At 46.2% G+C, this 20,295-nt stretch overlaps 1 protein-coding gene across 1 annotated transcript in view; it reads left to right on the top strand.

The window, feature by feature from the left end:
• The first annotated feature begins 928 nt into the window (after positions 1 to 928).
• Positions 929 to 20,295, top strand: part of VWA5B1 (von Willebrand factor A domain containing 5B1) — a 123,610-nt gene continuing 104,243 nt past the window's right edge. Inside the window, 4 exon segments of the mRNA XM_038747279.1 lie at positions 929 to 953; positions 1,139 to 1,179; positions 15,915 to 16,080; positions 19,592 to 19,753. Of these exon segments, the coding sequence (XP_038603207.1) occupies positions 929 to 953; positions 1,139 to 1,179; positions 15,915 to 16,080; positions 19,592 to 19,753 (394 nt within the window).

Below are 20,295 nucleotides of genomic sequence, written 5' to 3'. Positions count from 1 at the left end.
CGTCTCCCCACTCAAGAACCTCCAATGGCTGCCCGTCCCCCTCCACATCAAACAGAAATTCCTTACTGTCAGCTTGAAAGAGCTCAAACGGCTTGCCCCATCCTACCTACCTCTAGGAGTACCATCCTACCTCCTAGAGAAGCAGCGTGGCTCAGTGGAAAGAGCCCGGGCTTTGGAGTCAGAGGTCATGGGTTCAAATTGTGCTCCGCCAGACTTTGGGCAAGTCTCTTAACTTCTCTGCACCTCAGTTACCTCATCTGTAAAATGGCGATTAAGACTATGAGCCCCCCGTGGGACAACCTGATCATCTTGTAACCTCCCCAGCGCTTAGACACACATAATAAGTGCATAATAAATGCCAGCATTATTGTTATTACTTCACTTATCTCTCACTACAGCCACAGTCTGCACACTCTTTTCCTAGCTCCAGTTTACTCACCAGGCCCCAATCTCATCTATCTCTCTGCTGACCCCTTTCCCACATCGTCTCCCTAGCTTAGAACTCCCTCCTCCACCTCCTCCTCTTCCATATATGCCAGACCACCATTCTCCACCTTCAGAGCATTATTAAAGCCACATCATCTGGTAAAGGTCCCTTTTTCCCCGGCTCGGTCTCCCTTCTGCATCATCTATGCATTTGGATCTGTGACCTTTAAACATTTGATATTCACCCCCTGCCCTCCCCTACAGCACTTACGTACATCTCTTCAAGTTATATGTTATAAACTACTTATACTAACGTCTGTCTCCCCTTCTAGACTGTGAGCTAGAATGGGCAGCAAATGTGCCTACTAATTCTGCTGTATTGTATTCTCCCAAGTGCTTAGTACAGTGCTCTGCACGCAGTAAGCACTCATTAAAGCCATTGATTGATTGATAAGTGCCTAGGCTGATCACTGGAAGCCTGAGGATCTCTCAGTGTGGGAGAATGTGTATGGGGGTGTATGAAGAGTGTATGTTTTGAGGGTGTTGGGGCTGATCTGAAACTTTCTGAGGCCAGGGTTGGAATGAGGGGAGTGGGTTCAAGGCTAAAACTGGGTCAGTAATGGGAAGGACAACTAGGGAAGTTCAGTACGTTTGTGATATCTTGGGTGGCAGGGTCAGGGACTGGTGACGTTTGTGATATCTTGGGTGGCAGGGTCAGGGACTGGTGACATTTGTGAGATCTTGGGTGGCAGGGTGAGGGACTGGTGGTGAAATCTGGTGACTTAGGAGCTGCAGCATGATTGAGGAGTCTAGGGTGTTGGGGATGGGAAATTCTCCAAGTGAATAACAAACTGAATTCATATAAGACCTATTGTCTCTTCACATGTTCATCTTGTGTTTCACTCTCAACTCTGTTCCCCCAGTTTGCAGATGGCGACACTGAGGCCTGTGAGAGAAGGTGTAGTTGGGTAATTCACTTTTTAAAAGCGGTACTTCAAAGATGGGCACACTGAGGGCCAGGGGGGAAATCGATTTACCAAAGATCACCCAGCCAATCCGTGGGCCAGCTACAATGAATAGAACCCAGGAATCCTGAGTCCCAGCCCAACATCCTTTCTTCCTGGCCATTCATAGCTGCTTTTTCTGGGTGGTCTCCCAAAGGTTTCCATTATCTGAGCTGCCCTATGAGTAGGAGGCAGTGGCTGCAAACCCCTCTTGGCAGGTGGAGAAACTGAGGCCAAGTTCTAGTGGAAAGCACACAGGCCTGGGAATCAGAGGACCTGGGTTCTTATCCTGGCTTTGCCACTTGCCTGCTGTGTGGTCTTGGACAAGTCACTTCACTTCTCCTGGACTCAGTTCCCTCATATGTAAAATGAGGATTTAATCTGCGAACCCTATGTGTCACATGGATTGCATAATTGAGCCCCTTCCTTCCTCTCGCCCTCATCCCCCTCTCCATCCCCGCATCTTACCTCCTTCCCTTCCCCACAGCACCTGTATATATGTATATATGTTTGTACATATTTGTTACTCTATTTATTTATTTATTTTACTTGTACATATCTATTCTATTTATTTTATTTTGTTAGTATGTTTGGTTTTGTTCTCTGTCTCCCCCTTTTAGACTGTGAGCCCACTGTTGGGTAGGGACCGTCTCCATATGTTGCCAACTTGTACTTCCCAAGTGCTTAGTACAGTGCTCTGTACACAGTAAGCGCTCAATAAATATGACTGACTGAATGAATGAATGATTGAGTCCAACATCACTAACGTGTATCTGTCCCAGAACTTAGTACAGTGTCTGGCACATAGTAAGCGCTTAACAGATACCATAAAGAAAAGAATGTGAGCCCCTCGTGGGACAGAGAAATGTCCGACCCAATTATTGTGTACTTAATTCAGGTCTTAGTATTTATTTCAGGTCTTAGTGCCTCAGGTGATGTGTCTGGCACATCAGTCAATCATATTTATTGAGTGCTTACTGCATGCAGAGCTCTGTACTAAGTGCTTGGGAAAGTACAATACCACAGTATAACAGACACATTCCCTGCCCGCAACGAGCTTAAAGTCTAGAAGGGGAGACAGACATTAATATAAATAAATACATTACAGACATAATAATAATAGTTATGGTATTTAAGTGCTTACTAAGTACAAAGCACTGTTCTAAGTGCTGGGGTAAATACATGGAGGTTGTCCCAAGTGGGGCTCACAGTCTCAGTCTCCATTTTACAGATGAGGTAACTGAGGCACAGAGAAGTGGACTGACTTGCCAAAGGTCACACAGCTGACAAGTGGCAGAGCCGGGATTAGAACCCATGACCTCCGACTCCCAAGTGGCTCTTGCCATTAGGCCGTGCCACTCCTCTTTGCAGTGGGACTGGGAGGGGGGATGAATAAAGGGGTCAGGGTGATGAAGAAGGGTACTGAAGAAAAGGAAAAGAGGGCTTAGGGCAGGCTCTTGGAGGAAATGCACCTTCAATCCATCAAGTGGGGGGAGAGTCATTGTCAGACATAAGTAACTGTACTTCTTTCTAAAGGGTTGGGAGTTGCAGGGGCCGAATATGAAGTCAGTTTGTACTTGGAGCTCTTTCTGCATGCCGGCCATTTTCATCCTCTACTCTGTGGACAACTGAACATGTTTTGTTCATGTTTTGTTTTGTTTTGTTATCTGTCTCCCCCTTCTAGACTGTGAGCCCGTTGTTGGGTAGGGACCGTCTCTACATGTTGCTGACTTCTATTCATTCATTCATTCAATCGTATTTATTGAGCGCTTACTGTACTAAGCGCTTGGGAAGTACAAGTTGGCAACAACTTGTTGGCAACTTGGCAACGACTTCTACTTCCCAAGCACTTAGTACAGTGCTCTGCACACAGTAAGCACTCAATAAATACAATTGAATGAAATGACTGAAGTAAGTGCTTAATCAATCAATCAATCAATCAATCGTATTTATTGAGCGCTTACTGCGTGCAGAGCTCTGTACTAAGCGCTTGGGAAGTACAAGTTGGCAACATATAGAGACAGTCCCTACCCAACAGTGGGCTTGACAAATACCATAAAAAATAAAGTGACTTGCCCTCTCTCTACTCCGGCACTCTCGCCAGAAGACGCAGCGCTGCCACTTCCAGGAGGAGAGACAAGAGCCCTGGCTGGAAGGTTCTTGAGGGAATATTGTTTAAAGGCAGTGTGAAAGAGTGATTCCCAGAGAGAGTCATTGAGCCACTGAGAGTACCTCAAGAGTCCTGACAGCCAGCAGCACGCAGGACTCAACAGCAGGGCAAGTTGAGGGATCTGAGGCACACGTACCAAAGAGAAATGGCAAATACAGGAAAACTGAAATCCCCCGGCTACTAAAATGTGTGGTTTTTTTTTCCACTGGTATTTCTTAAGCTCTTACTATTTGCCAGGCACGGTGCTAAGCACTGGAAAAGATCCCAGTCCCAGCTCCAGCCACAAACCCAGCCCCAACCCAGGCCTAACTCTTCTCTCAGCCCCAAGTCCAGCCTCAGCTCTAGGCCCTGCACACAGAACTTCGGAAATAAAAGGGCTGCACGGAAACCAAGGTGGTATAAGAAATACCATAATCACAAAAATAAAAGCCCACAGAAGAGGAAAACGATGGAGTGGCTTCCGGGAGGGATTCTTGTTGCTGTTCATAAGATCTGAGTCAAGTCTGACCATAAGATCTTGGTCAATCTTGGTCAAGGTTCATTGGGCTTTATTCATTCATGCATTCATTCATATTATTGAGCACTTACTGTGTGCAGAGCACTGTACTAAGCGCTTATCAGTCTTGTTGTCCCAACTCAGAAGGGCCCTTGAAAGCAAGGTTCTGGTCCATTTCCCATCTATTCCTTTCTATCCCTTTAATAATAATAATAATAATGGCATTTATTAAGCGCTTACTATGTGCAAAGCACTGTTCTAAGCGCTGGGGAAGTTACAAGGTGATCAGGTTGTCCCACGGGGGGCTCGCAGTCTTAATCCCCATTTTACAGATGAGGTAACTGAGGCACAGAGAAGTTAGGCACAGAGAAACTTTAGACCATTAGCTTCTATGGGCAGGGAACGTGTCTACCAACTCTGTAATATTGTACTCTCCCAAGCGCTTAGTACAGTGCTCTGCATACAGTAAATGCTCAATCAATACAATTAGCTGACTGCTAAGTACCTCCTGGCTGGTTCTCCAAATAATCATAATAATGATGGCATTTTGTTAAGTGCTTACTATGTGCCAAGCCCCGTTCTAAGCACTGGGGGGATACAAGGTAATCAGGTTGTCCTACATTGGGCTCACAGTCTTAACCCCCATTTTACAGATGAGGCAACTGAGGCACAGAGAAGTGAAGTGACTTGCCCAAAGTCCTACAGCCGACAAGTGGCGGAGTCGGATTAGAAACCAAGACCTCTGATTCCCAAGCCTGGGCTCTTTCCACTGAGCCACGATGCTTCACTTTTCCAGAGGGATGGGAGAATTTACTTAATAGTCTGTGCAACTTTTGACTCGCTCTGACCCAACTGGGGTTGGAGGGGCGGGCAGATTGTGCTAATACTAAATGGGCAGGGAACAAAGACCCACCATATTGTTCCATCTCTGGCCCTTGCCCGTTGGGCGGACCATTTCATACAGGTAACAGTGATGCAGAGAGACATCCCAGGACCAGGGAAACTCCAGTAGGTACCTTCTATGGGGAACAGCTTGGCCTAGGGGAAAAAACATTAACCTGGGAAACAGAGGACCTGCATTCTAATTCTGAAGCAGCGTGGCTCAGTGGAAAGAGCCCGGGCTTTGGAGTCAGAGGTCATGGGTTCAAACCCCGGCTTCACCACTTGTCAGCTGTGTGACTTTGGGCAAGTCACTTCACTTCTCTGGGCCTCAACTGTAAAATGGGGATTAAGACTGTGAGCCCCCTGTGGGACAATCTGATCACCCTGTAACCTCCCCAGCGCTTAGAACAGTGCTTTGCACATAGTAAGCGCTTAATAAATGCCATTATTATTATTATTATTATTATTAACTTGCCTGCTGGGAGACTTTGGGCAAATCAATTCATTCTTTCATTCATTCATTCATTCAATCGTAATTATTGAGCACTTACTGTGTGCAGAGTACTGAACTAAGCACTTGGAAAGTATAATACAGCAATAGAGACAATCCCTGTCCATAATGGGCTTAAAGTCCAGAGGGGAGAGTTGGGGAAGACATCAAAACAAATAAACGGGCATCAATATAAATAAATAGAATTATAGACACAATATACATAGATACATAAGTGCTGTGGGTTTCTAGACTGTGAGCCCACTGTTGGGTAGGGACTGTCTCTATATGTTGCCAACTTGTACTTCCCAAGCACTTAGTACAGTGCTCTGCACACAGTAAGCGCTCAATAAATACGATTGATTGATTGATTGGAAGAGCAAAGGGAGAGAGTCAAGGTGATGTGCAAGGGAGGAGGAGCTGAGGAGCTGAACCCCCTCCTTCCTCTCCCCTTCTTCCCTCTCCCCATCCCCCCCCCACCTTACCTCCTTCCCCTCCCCACAGCACCTGTATATATGTATATATGTTTGTACGTATTTATTACTCTATTTATTTTATTTGTACATATTTATTCTATTTATTTTATTTTGTTAATATGTTTAGTTTTGTTCTCTGTCTCCCCCTTCTAGACTGTGAGCCCACTGTTGGGTAGGGACCGTCTCTATATGTTGCCAACTTGTACTTCCCAAGCACTTAGTACAGTGCTCTGCACACAATAAGCGCTCAATAAATACGACTGACTGACTGACTGACTGACTGACTGAATGAATGAATGAATGAAAAGCGGGGCTTAGTCTGTGAAGGCCTCTTGGAGGAGGTGTGCCTTCGGTAGGGCTTTGAAGGAGGGAAGAGTGATTGTTTGGCGGATGTGAGGAGGGAGGGCGTTCCAGGCCAGAGGTAGGACGTGGGCCACGGGTCGGAGGCGAGACAGGCGAGATCAAGGCCAGCGAGAAGTTTAGCAGCAGAGGAGCAGAGTGTGTGGGTTGGGATGTAGGAGGAAAGGGAGGTGATGGAGAGATTTGAAGCAAATAAAATAAATAAATAAACAAATAGAGTAATAAATACATACAAACATATAGGCATATATACAGGTGCTGCAGGGAGGGGAAGAAGGTAAAGCGGTGGAGATGGGGAGGGGGAAGAAGGGGAGAGGATGGAGGGGGAGGAGGAGTTTATGTTTGATACAGAGGTTAATAGGCAACCACTGGAGATTTTTGAGGAGGGGGGTGACGTGACCTGAACATTTTTGTAGAAAGATAATCCGGGCAGCAGAGTGAAGTATGGACTGAAGTGGGGAGAGACAGGAGGTTGGGAGGTCAGAGAGGATGCTGATGCAGTAATCCAGTCAGGATAGGATGACTGATTGTAATAATAATAATAATGATGGGATTTATTAAGCACTTACTATGTGCAAAGCACTGTTCTAAGCACTGGGGGGTTACAAGGTGATCAGGTTGTCCCAAGGGGGGCCCACAGTCAACCCCTATTTTACAGATGAGGGAACTGAGGCCCAGAGAAGTTAAGTGACTTGCCCAAGGTCACACAGCTGACAAATGGCAGAGCAGGGATTTGAACCCACAACCACTGACTCCAAAGCCCGTGCTCTTTCCACTGAGCCACGCTGCTTCTCTTGTAGTAACGTGGTAGCGGTCTGGATGGAGAGGAAAAGGCGGATCTTGGCGATGTTGTGAAGGTGAGACAGGCAGGATTTGGTGACGGATTGGATGTGTGGAGTGAATGAGAGAGCGGAGTCAAGGATGACACCAAGGTTGCAGGCTTGTGAAGGAAGGGTGGTTGTGCCATCCACAGTAATGGGAAAGTTCGGGAGAGGACAGGGTTTGGGAGGGAAGATAAGGAGCTCTATCTTAACTTCTCTGTGCTTCATTTCCCTCAACTACCAAATGGGGATTCAATATTCATTCATTCATTCAATCATATTTATTGAGCGCTTACCGTGTGCAGAGCAATGTACTAAGCTCTTGGGAAGTACAAGTTGGCAACATATAGAGGCGGTCCCTACCCAACAACGGGCTCACAGTTTAGAAGGGGGGAGACAGACAACAAGACAAAACATGTGGACAGGTGTCAAGTCATCAAAATAAATAGAAATAAAACTAGATGCACATCATTAGCACAATAAATAGAATAGTTAATCTGTACAAGTAAAATAAATAGAGTAATAAATCTGTTCATACATATATATATAGGTGCTGTGGGGAGGGGAAGGAGGTAGGGTTGGGGGGATGGGGAGGAGGAGAGGAAAAAGGGGGCTCAGTCTGGGAAGGCCTCCTGGAGGAGGTGAGCTCTGCTCTCCCTCCTACTTAGACTGTGAGCCTCAAATGGGAGAGGGGCTCTGTCTGAACTGATTAACTTGTATAATAATAATAATAATGGCATTTATTAAGCACTTACTATGTGCAAAGCACTGTTCTAAGCGCTGGGGAGGTTACAAGGTGATCAGGTTGTCCCACGGGGACTGTCCCACAGTCTTACTCCCCATTTTACGGAAGAGGTAACAGGCCCAGAGAAGTTAAGTGACTTTCCCAAAGTCACACAGCTGACAACTGGCGGAGCCAGGATTTGAACCCACGACCTCTGACTCCAAAGCCCAGGCTCTTTCCTCTGAGCCACGCTGCTTCTTGTATCTACACTGTACTTGTATTAGCATTGCGTAGAACTGTGCTTGACACATAGTATGTGCTTAATAAATGTTATTATTCTTAACAATAATAATACTAATACCATTATTCTCTGGAGCTCCAGACTCCCTTTCAGGATCCAGTTGCCAGGGAGTCTGACAGCCGCAAGGGGAGGAGATGAGCTTGGGATGAGATAAGACAGGAAGGGAGAAGAGCTGCAAGGACAATGTAATTAAAGAATCACCAGGAGTGGGAGGGTGCGGGGGCGGCAGAACAACAAGGAAACTGAGGATGAGGCAGTGAGCTGCAGAGACAATCTCCAGCTCTGTCAGATGGGAGAGGAATCAATCCCTATAGCTCAGCCTTGCAGATAAATACAAAAATTCCCAGCCCACAATTCTACCAGCTCAACGTCCCCGCAGGACGGAATCCAGGGAGTAAAAGAATTTAATTTGTTTTTTTTTTAACTACCTTAATCAATCAATCAATCAATCAATCGTATTTATTGGGCGCTTACTGTTTGCAGAGCACTGTACTAAGCGCTTGGGAAGTACAAGTTGGCAACATATAGAGACAGTCCCTACCCAACCTTAAATGAGCTCACTCTGAGCCACTGAACTGGTTTTTAAGATTTTCACTCTTGGATGCCGTTTAGAGGAAACCTTCCCACAGGTCCGCTGTGTGACCTTGGGCAAGTCAGTTAACTTCGATGTGCCTCATTTACCTCATCTATAAAATGGGGTTCAAGATTGTGAGCCCCTTGAGGGACTAGACTGTGAGCCTCTTGTTGGGTAGGGATCGTCTCTGTATGTTGCCAACTTGTACTTCCCAAGCGCTTGGTACAGTGCTCTGCACACAGTAAGCGCTCAATAAATACGATTGAATGAATGAATGACTAGGACTTTGTCCAACATGATTACCTTGTATCTACTTCAGTGTTTGACACCTAGTAAACACTTAGCAAACGCTTAAGAAATAGAAGCAGCATGGCTCAGTGGAAAGAGCCCGGGCTTTGGAGTCAGAGGTCATGGGTTCAAATCCTGGCTCCGCCAATTGTCAGCTACATGACTTTGGGCAAATCACTTCACTTCTCTGTACCTCAGCTACTTCATCTGTGAAATGGGGATTAAGACTGTGAGCACCCCAAGGGACAACCTGATCACCTTGTAACCTCCCCAGCACTTAGAACAGTGCTTTGAACGTAGTAATCACTTAATAAATGCCATCATTTTTATTATTATTAAATACCGCAGTTATTAGTATTATTGTCATTATCTTGAGGAGTTGGTTCCCCTAGAAACTGGGACCTTCTCTGCATCAGGGGCATCTCAACATTAATCAATCAATCGTATTTATTGAGTGCTTACTGTGTGCAGAGCACTGTACTAAGCGCTTGGGAGAGTACAACATAGTGCAACAGACACATTCCCTGCCCACAGGGACATAGTGAGGGCAGAGGCAGGTCAGGGCTCTGGTGGACCCTTGCCAGTGGGGAATGCGAGGGGCTTCAGGGTCAAAATCCACCCTGACCTCTACTTTTTCTGAAACACGCTGTTCCCCAGTTCATTAAACCTGGGTTCTAATACGAGTAATAATAATAAGGATGGTATTTGTTAAGTGCTTACTATGTGCGAAGCTCTGTTCTAAGCGCTGGAGGTGGATACAAGGTGATCAGGTTATCCCATGTGGGGCTCACAGTCTTAATCCCCATTTGACAGATGACGTAACTGAGGCCCAGAGAACTTAAGTGACTTGCCCAAAGTCACACAGCTAAGTGGCAGAGTCGGGATTAGAACCCACAACCTATGACTCCCAAGCCCAGGCTCTTTCCACTGAGCCACGCTGCTTCTCCAGCGGTGTGGAGCAGCTTTAAGTCATCGAATGGCGAGGGACACACGTTGTGGTCGCGCCCCAAAGCGGCGGGTTCGAATCCCCCCCTGCCTGAATCCCTTTCCCCGTCAGCGTAGCTCAGTGGAGGAGCCCGGGCTTGGGAGTCAGAGGTCATGGATTCTAATAATAATAATGATGGCATTTATTAAGCACTTACTATATATATGTATATAGTATATATACATACTATATATGTATAGTTTTAGACTGTGAGCCCACTGTTGGGTAGGGACTGTCTCTATATCTTGCCATCTTGTACTTCCCAAGCGCTTAGTACAGTGCTCTGCACACAGTAAGTGCTCCATAAATACGATTGATGATGATGATGATATATGACCTGTATATATGTATATATGTTTGTACATTTTATTACTCTATTTTACTTGTACATATTTACTATTCTATTTCTTTATTCTATTTTGTTGATTTGTTTTGTTTTGTTGTCTGTCTCCCCCTTCTAGACTGTGAGCCCGCTGTTGGGTAGGGACCGTCTCTAGATGTTGCCGACTTGGACTTCCCAAGCGCTTAGTCCAGTGCTCTGCACACAGTAAGCGCTCAATAAATACGATTGAATGAACGAACTCAGTTGCTTTGCCTGGATCCCTCTCAAAACTTTGTTACCCAGCAGCGAGCCCCTCTCTGGCGACAGACCAAAGCCAAGACACTCCATACCCCGGCAATGAGATCCCAGTGTCCACTGAAATAAAAACCCCAGGGTGAAGAGAAACCCGCTGCTCTACACTCGGTCTCACATTTTCATTCATTCAATCGTATTTACTGAGCATGTGCAGAGCACTGTCGTGGCTCAGTGGAAAGAGCCTGGGCTTTGGAGTCAAAGGTCATGGGTTCAAATCCCGGCTCTGCCACCTGCCAGCTGTGTGACTTTGGGCAAGTCACTTAACTTTTCTGTGCCTCAGTTCCCTCATCTGTAAAATGGGGATTAAGACTGTGAGCCCCCCGTGGGACAACCTGATTACCTTGTAATAATAATAATGACGGTATTTGTTAAGCGCTTACTATGTGCAAAGCACTGTTCTAAGCACTGAGGAGGTTACAAGGTGACCAGGTTATCCCTGGTTGTAACCTCCCCAGTGCTTAGAACAGTGCTTTGCACACAGTAAGTGCTTAATAAATGCTATCATTTATTATATATATTATCATATATCAGGCAGAAACTCCTCACCCTGGGCTTCAAGGCTGTCCATCACCTTGCCCCCTCCTACCTCACCTCCCTTCTCTCCTTCTCCAGCCCAGCCCACACCCTCCGCTCTTCCACCGCTAATCTCCTCACCGTACCTCATTCTCGCCTGTCCCGCCATCGACCCCCGGCCCACGTCCTCCCCCGGGCCTGGAATGCCCTCCCTCTGCCCATCCGCCAAGCTAGCTCTCTTCCTCCCTTCAAGGCCCTGCTGAGAGCTCACCTCCTCCAAGAGGCCTTCCCAGACTGAGCCCCTTCCTTCCTCTCCCCCTCGCCCCCCTCTCCATCCCCCCATCTTACCTCCTTCCCTTCCCCACAGCACCTGCATATATGTATATATGTTTGTACATATTTATTACTCTATTTATTTATTTATTTATTTTACTTGTACATATCTATTCTATTTATTTTACTTTGTTAGTATGTTTGGTTTTGTTCTCTGTCTCCCCCTTTTAGACAGTGAGCCCACTGTTGGGTAGGGACTGTCTCTATATGTTGCCAATTTGTACTTCCCAAGCGCTTAGTACAGTGCTTTGCACATAGTAAGCGCTCACTAAATACGATTGATTGATTGATTGATTATCATTATTATTATTATTATTACTATGCTCTTGGAAAGTACAATTCAGCAACAGATGGAGACAATCTCTACCCAACAACGGGCTCACGGTCTACGCCCCGACGGTTCTCATGAGCTTTGCTCATAGGGCAGAGCAATATTGTTCACGTCTTTCTCCGTCCACACCACCTGCTGCGCGGGATTAAGCGGGAGCTTGTGTGTTACAGACGGTTGGCGTGACCCTTCAGATGAGTTTCTTGCGAGGTAAAAATCGTGGTAATAATAATAATTAAGGCCTTTGTTAAGTGCTTACTACGTCTCAAGCACTGTACTAAGTTCTGCGTAGAAACCAGAACCTCAGAGCAGACACAGTCCCAGCCTCACGTGGGGTTCACTGTCTAGGTAGGAGGAAGAACAGGGATTGAATCCCCATTTGGCAGATGAGGAAACTGAGGCACAGAGAAGTGACTTAATCCAGGTGCTGTGCTCTTTCCACTAGGCCACACTGCTCCTCAGTGTTAGGGTTTGGGTCAACCTCCTGATGACTGACTCCGCCTGCATCCCAGCTGGTTCCTTGTCAATTTCTATTTGGCCCCCCGCCAGTCTCCCTTGGCATTTTCTCCCGGCATCCCCAACTCTCTCAACACAACCCTGCCATTAGAGCAAGCAGCATGGCCTAGTGGAAAGAACACAGGCCCCCGGAGCCTGAGGTCGTGGGTTCTAATCCCTGCTGTGCCACCTGTCTGCTGTGTGACCTTGGGCAAGTCCCATAACTTCTCTAGCTCTCTTCCTCCCTTCAAGGCCCTGCTGAGAGCTCACCTCCTCCAGGAGGCCTTCCCAGACTGAGCCCCTTCCCTCCTCTCCCCCTCGTCCCCCTCTCCATCCCCCCATCTTACCTCCTTCCCTTCCCCACAGCACCTGTATATATGTATATATGGTTGTACATATTTATTACTCTGTTTATTTATTTATTTATTTATTTATTTTACTTGTACATTTCTATCCTATTTATTTTATTTTGTTGGTATGTTTGGTTCTGTTCTCTGTCTCCCCCTTTTAGACTGTGAGCCCACTGTTGGGTAGGGACTGTCTCTATGTGATGCCAATTTGTACTTCCCAAGCGCTTAGTACAGTGCTCTGCACATAGTAAGCGCTCAATAAATACGATTGATTTTTGATTTGTGCCTCAGTTACCTCATCTGTAAAAGGGGATCAAGATTGTGAGCCCCTTGAGGGACAAAGACTGTCCAACCTGATTACCTTGTATCTAATTCAGTGCTTAGAATAGTGCCTGGTACGTAGTAAGTGCCTAACAAATACCACAATTATTCTTATTCTTATTCTTATTATCTTGGGGGTTTGGTTCCCCTAGAAATTGGGACCTTCACCTCATCGGGGGCATCTCAACATTAATCAGTCAATCAATCATATTTATTGAGCGCTTACTGTGTGCAGAGCACTGTACTAAGCGATTGGGAGAGTACAACACAACAATTTTGTTGGGAGAGGGGCTTACATGGCTAGGTGGAAAGAGCATGGGCTTTGGAGTCAGAGGTCATGGGTTCAAATCCCAGCTCTGCCAATTGTCAGCTGTGTGACCTTGGGCAAGTCACTTAACTTCTCTGGGCCTCAGTTCCCTCATCTGTAAAAGGGGATCAAGATTGTGAGCCCCTTGAGGGACAAAGACTGTCCAACCTGATTACCTTGCATCTACTTCAGTGCTTAGAATAGTGCTTGGCACATAGTAAGTGCCTAACAATTATTATTATTATTATTATTATTATTATTATTATCTTGGGGGGTTGGTTCCCCTAGAAATTGGGACCTTCACCGCATCGGGGCATCTCAACATTAATCAATCAATCAATTGTATTTATTGAGCGCTTATTGTGTGCAGAGCACTGTACTAAGCTCTTGGGAGAGTACAACACAACAGTATTGTTGGGAGAGGGGCTTACATGGCTCAGTGGAAAGAGCCCGGGCTTTGGAGTCAGAGGTCATGGGTTCAAATCCCAGCTCCACCAATTGTCAGCTGTGTTACTTTGGGCAAGTCACTTAACTTCTCTGGGCCTCAGTTCCCTCATCTGTAAAATGGGGATTAAGACTGTGAGCCCCCCATGGGACAACCTGATCACCTTGTAACCTCCCCAGCGCTTAGAACAGTGCTTTGCACATAGTAAGTGCTTAATAAATGCCATTATTATTATTATTATTATATAACAGACACATGCCCTGCCCACAGTGAGTTTACAGTCTAGAAAGGGAGACAGGCATTAATATAAATAAATAAATTATGGCTATGTCCATAAGTGCATTAATATAAATAAATTATGGCTATGTCCATAAGTGCTGTGGGACTGGGCGAGAGTGGAATAAAGGGAGCAAGTCAGAGGGATGCAGAAGGGAATGGGAGAATAGGGGATGAGGGCTTAGTGAAGGAAGGCTTCTTGGAGGAGGTTATGTCTTCAGTAAGGCTTCCAAGGTGGGGAGAATAATTGTCTGTCGGTTATGAAGAGGGAGGGCATCCCAGGCCAGAGGCATTACATGGGTGAGAGGTCGGCAGCGAGACAGACAGGAAGTGTGCAGGCTGGGTTGTAGTGGAAAAATAGGAGAGTTCCTCCCAACACCGACTTTATTGTACCCCTTCAGGGGGTTAGTAGAGTGCTCCGCATTTAGTAAGCGCTCAGTAAATACTGTTGGTTGATTGATTGATTGAGTTGCTTTGGTGCCTGCTGTCTGTATAGAAGCAGCGTGGCTTAGTGGAAAGAGCACGGGCTTGGGAGTCAGAGGACATGGGTTTGAACCCCGGATCTGCCACTTGTCAGCAGTGTGACTTTGGGCAAGTCACTTCACTTCTCTGTGCCTCAGTTACCTGATCTGTAAAATGGGGACTAAGACTGTGAGCCCCACTTGGGACAACCTCATAACCTTGTGTCTTGAGAAGCAGCGTGGCTCAGTGGAAAGAGCCCGGGCTTTGGAGTCAGAGGTCAAGGGTTCTAATCCCGGCTCCGCCCATTGTCAGCTGTGTGACTTTGGGCAAGTCACTTCACTTCTCTGGGCCTCAGTTACCTCATCTGTAAAATGAAGATGAAGACTGTGAGCCCCCCATGGGACAACCTGATCACCTTGTAACCTCTCCAGCACTTAGAACAGTGCTTTGCACATAGTAAGCGCTTAATAAATGCCATTATTATTATTATTATTATTATTATCTACCCCAGCGCTTAGAACAGTGCTTGGCACATAGTAAGCACTGAACAAGTGCTATCATTATTATCATTATTATTCTCTGTGCCTCAGTTACCTCATCTGTAAAATGGGGGTGAAGACTGTGAGCCCCACATGGGACAAGCTGATTAACTTGTATCTATCCCATGCTTAGAACAGTGCTTGGCACATAGTAAGCACTCAACAAATAATAATAATAATAATAATAATGGTATTTGTTAAGCGCTTACTATGTGCAAAGCACTGTTCTAAGCGCTGGGGAGGTTACAAGGTGATCAGGTTATCCTACGGGGGACTCACAGTTTTAATCCCCATTTTACAGATGAGGTAACTGAGGCCCAGAGAAGTGAAGTGACTTGCCCAAAGTCACACAGCTGACAGTTGGTGGAGCCAGGATTTGAACCCATGACCTCAGACTCCAAAGTCCATGCGCTTTCCACTAAGCCACGCTGTCATTATTATGATTATTATTTTCTTATATTCATTCATTCCATTGTATTTATTGTGCACTTACTGTGTGCAGAGCACTGTACTTAGTTGGACTTCCAAGTTGGCAACATATAGAGACGGTCCCTACCCAACAGTAGTTCTATTGTGCTCTCCCCAGTGCTCAGAACAGTACTTGGCACACCGTAAGCACTCAATAAATACTCTATTTATTTTACTTCTACATATCTATTCTATTTATTTTATTTTCTTAGTATGTTTGGTTTTGTTCTCCGTCTCCCCCTTTTAGGCTGTGAGCCCACTGTTGGGTAGTGACCGTCCCTATATGTTGCCAACTTGTACTTCCCAAGCGCTTAGTCCAGTGCTCTGCACACAGTAAGCGCTCAATAAATACGATTGATTGATCGATTGATTGAATGATTGAATGTTGGGGTAAAATTTATCAGGGTCCCAACTTCTCCCCAGGCCCTTCTTGTCTCCGCCAGGTTCCGGAGTCTGAGGCGAGCGGCAGGATGCCTGGCCTGGTTAACCGGAGCAGCGGTGCCTCTCTCCCACTCACGGCTTCCGAGGTCACCTCCTGCGTCAGCGGGTACGCCTTCGGCATGACGGCCTCCCTGACGTACGGCAACCTGGAAACCCATCCTTTCGAGGGTAAGAGCTGGTCGCGGGGCAGGGAACGGCAGTCGGTCTCACGGAGATAATAATAATAATAATAATGTTGGTATTTGTTAAGCGCTTACTACGTCCAAGGCACTGTTCTAAGCGCTGGGGTAGATACAAGGTAATCAGGTTGTCCCACATGGGACTCACAGTCTTCATCCCCATTTTACAGCTGAGGGAACTGAGGCCCAGAGGAGTTAAGTGACTTGCCCAAAGTCGCACAGCTGACAAGTGGCAGAGCCGGGATTTGAACCCACGACCTCTGACTCCAAAGCCCGGACTCCTTCCACTGAGCCACGCTGCTTCCGCGTCCGGTGTTAGGTGGTCCAACCCTTCTCCTAAGCCAGATATGTGGAGATCAGCTGTATAGACACACGGCTGCATGCAGAATCGAATGGTCGAGTCCTAAATCACACATCCTGTATTTTCTCTATTTTCTCCTACAGTCCATCCTCTAGCATCAGAGCTATACTTGGCTTAATACAGATACTCTGGGGGGATTATCAATCAATCAATCAATCAATCAATCAATCATATTTATTGAGCGCTTACTGTGTGCAGAACACTGTACTAAGTGCTTGGGAAGTACAAGTTGGCGACATATAGAGACAGTCCCTACCCAACAGCGGGCTCACAGTCTAGAAGGGGGAGACAGAGAACAAAACCAAACATACTAACAAAATAAAATAAATAGAATAGATATGTACAAGTAAAATAAATAAATAGAGTAATAAATATGTACAAACATATATACATATATACAGGTGCTGTGGGGAAGGGAAGGAGGTAAGATGGGGGATGGAGAGGGGGGCGAGGGGGAGAGGAAGGAAGGGGCAATTATGTGAGGACAATGAGTAAACAGCTTCTATACGGAGGGCTGGGATTGGGAAATCAAGAGCAAGGAGAGCAGAGGAAGCATTTTTTAAAAATGGTAAAAATGAGGCCTCAGGTACTCCTGCATCCCAGATTTTAGACTGTGAGCCCACCGTTGGGTAGGGACTGTCTCTATATGTTGCCAACTTGTACTTCCCAAGCGCTTAGTACAGCGCTCTGCACACAGTAAGCGCTCAATAAATACGATTGAGGATGATGATGATGATGAAAACTGGGAGTCAATTGCTGAGGATGGGCTTGTGTAACACGCTGCCGTCAAAAGGGGAGGGGCTCTCTTGGGGCAAAAAATTTGCATGGGAAGAGAAATAATGAAGCCAAAGCACCAAGCTTTAAGTACAACAGTCAGTCAATGATATTTATTTGGGGCTTACTGTGTGCAGAGCACTGTACTAAGCACACAGTATGAGGGACAACTTTATTGTGTGCTTAATGAAAAAAATAAAAAATGATGGCATTTGTTAAGCGCTTACAATGTGCCGAGCACTGTTCTAAGCGCTACGGTAGATACAAGGTAGTCAGGTTGTCCCATATGGGGCTCACAGTCTTAATTCCCATTTTACAGATGAGGGAACTGAGGCACAGAGAAGTTTAGTGGCTTGCCCAAGGTCACACAGCAGACAACTGGTGGAGGTGGGATTAGAACCCACGTCCTCTGACTCCCAAGCTCAGGCTCTTTCCACTGAGCCACGGATGGGCCTGTGGATGGAGCATGAGTCTTTTCAGTCACTCAAAGTTGAACCTCACAGTCTCCTTTGAATACAAAACACTACTAGCGTGGCTCAGTGGAAAGAGCCCTGGCTTAGGAGTCAGAGGTCATGGGTTCAAATCCCAGCTCCACCATCTAATAATAATAATGGTATTTGTTAAGCACTTACTATTTGCAAAGCACTGTTCTAAGCACTGGGGAGGTTACAAGGTGATCAGGTTGTCCCACGTGGGACGCTCCGTTTTAATCCCCATTTTACAGATGAGGGAACTGAGGCACCGAGAAGTTAAGTGACTCGCCCAAAGTCACACAGCTGACAGTTGGAGGAGCTGGGATTTGAACCCATGACCTCTGACTCCAAAGCCCAGGCTCTTTCCACTGAGCCACGCCGCTTCTCAATCTTCTCAAAGTCACCATCTGTCAGCTGTGTGACTTTGGGCAGGTCACTTCACTTCTCTGGGCCTCAGTTCCCTCATCTGTAAACTGGGGATTAAGACTGTGAGCCCCACGTAGGACAACCTGATCACCTTGTATCCTCCCCAGCTCTTAGAACAGTGCTTTGCACATAGTAAGCACTTAACAAATACCATTATTATTATTATTAACTAAATACAGACGGTCCTAGGATCCCCTTTAAATCAGAGACGTGGGGAAGCAGAATTCTAACACTGCTTCTTTAATTCATTCATGCAGTCATTCAGTCGTACTTATTGAGCGCTCACTTTGTGCAGAGCACTGTACTGTGCTTGGAAATTTATTGTTATTAAGTGCCCTCAAGTCGTTTCCGATTCATAGCAACTCCATGGATATACTTTCTCCAGAAAGTCCTGTCCCTTGCCATAATCTGCAACCTTTCTAATGGTTCTTCTGTTATCCCGGAAAATACACTTCAGCAATAAAGAGAGACAATCCCTGCCCACACCGGGCTTACAGTGATATTCATTTGAGCAACCCCATGCCCTTTTCCCCATTAATAATGATTAATAATAATAATTTTAATATTTTCTAAGTGCTTATTATGTGCCAAGCACTGTTCTGAGCGCTGGGGTAGATATAAGGTAATCAGGTTGGACACAGTTCCTGTCCCTCATAAGGCTCACAATCTTGATCCCCATTTTACAGATGAGGTAACTGAGGTAACAGTGAAAGGACTTGCCCTAGCACCCAGCAGACATGCGGCACAACTGGGATTAGAACCCATGACCTCTGACTCCCAGTCCTGTGCTCTTTCCACTAGGCCATGCTGCTTCTCTAGACTGTAAGCTCCCTGTGGGCAGGGAACATATCTACCCACTCAGTTTTACCATACTCTCCTGAGCACTTAGTTCAGTGCTCCACACAGAATATTCATTCAATAAATATTATCAATTGATTAATTAATTCCCATACTCCGAGGAATGGTGGAATTGTAGAAACCTAGGTGGTTTGTACTTTCCAGGCGCGTGGTTTGGTGCTCTGCACGCAGTGAGTCCGATGTTGGGTAGGGACTGTCTTCTATCTGTTCCCGATTTGTACTTCCTAAGCGCTTAGTCCAGTGCTCTGCACACAGTAAGCGCTCAGTAATGTGCGTATAGCTATAATTCTATTTATTCTGATGGTATTGACACCTGTCTACTTGTTTTGTTTTGTTGTGTCTCCCCCATCTAGACTGGGAGCCCTTTGTTAGGTAGGGGCTGTCTCTTTGTACTCTCCCTAGTGCTTAGTACAGTGCTCTGCACACAGTAAGCGCTCAATAAATACGATTGAATGAATGAATGAATGAACCTAGGCCCGGAAAGAATCCCAGGAAGTCATCTGGTTCCGGCCGGGAAATGTCTCCAGGCCGGGAAATTCCTGGGAATGGAGAGCAGGTGGGCGCCACGGGAGCAGCTTGTACCAATGCCTGTGTCTTTCCTTTCACAGGCCTCTTTGTGTATCCGCTGGATGAATTCACCGCCGTGGTTGGATTTGAGGCCGTTATTTCGGAGCGGATTGTCACTGTGCAGATCAAGGACAAGGCCAAACTTGAAGACGGCTATTTTGACCACTGCGGCCTCTCTGATGGCAGTGCCCTTGACGGGACTGGTAAGGAGGGTGGAGCAAGTAGAGATTAGGACCGGTCGAGGCAGAGACATCCAAGCGCTTAGTACAGTGCTCTGCACACAGTCAGTGCTCAATAAATATGACTGAATGAATCCCCGTGAGTTTCCTGTGGCCTAAACCAAAGGATCTGGAAAGGTTCTTTTGAAGTCAGGAGGTCTGGTCTGCCCCTCCTCTCCTTCCTGGGCTATAGTTTGAAGAAATGATGATAATGATAACAATAATAATTATGGTATTTGTTAAGCTCTTCCTATGTGCCAGGTACTGTGCTAAGCTCTGGAGTAGATATAAGCAAATTTGGTTGGACACAGTCCCTGTCCCAGGTCGGGCTCACGGATTCAATCCCCATTTTACAACTGAGATAATTGAGGCCCAGAGAAGTAAAATGACTTGCCCAAGGTCACACAGCAGACAAGTGGCGAAACCGGAATTAGAACCCGTGACCTTCTAACTCCCAGGCTCGTACTCGATCCACTACGCCATGCTGCTTCTCTAATATGTTGCCAGCTTGTACTTCCCAAGCGCTT

The sequence above is a fragment of the Tachyglossus aculeatus genome, chromosome 5 (assembly GCF_015852505.1).
Source record: "Tachyglossus aculeatus isolate mTacAcu1 chromosome 5, mTacAcu1.pri, whole genome shotgun sequence".
Classification (NCBI taxonomy): Eukaryota; Metazoa; Chordata; class Mammalia; order Monotremata; family Tachyglossidae; genus Tachyglossus; species Tachyglossus aculeatus.
This window is presented reverse-complemented; position numbering and strand designations above follow the sequence as displayed.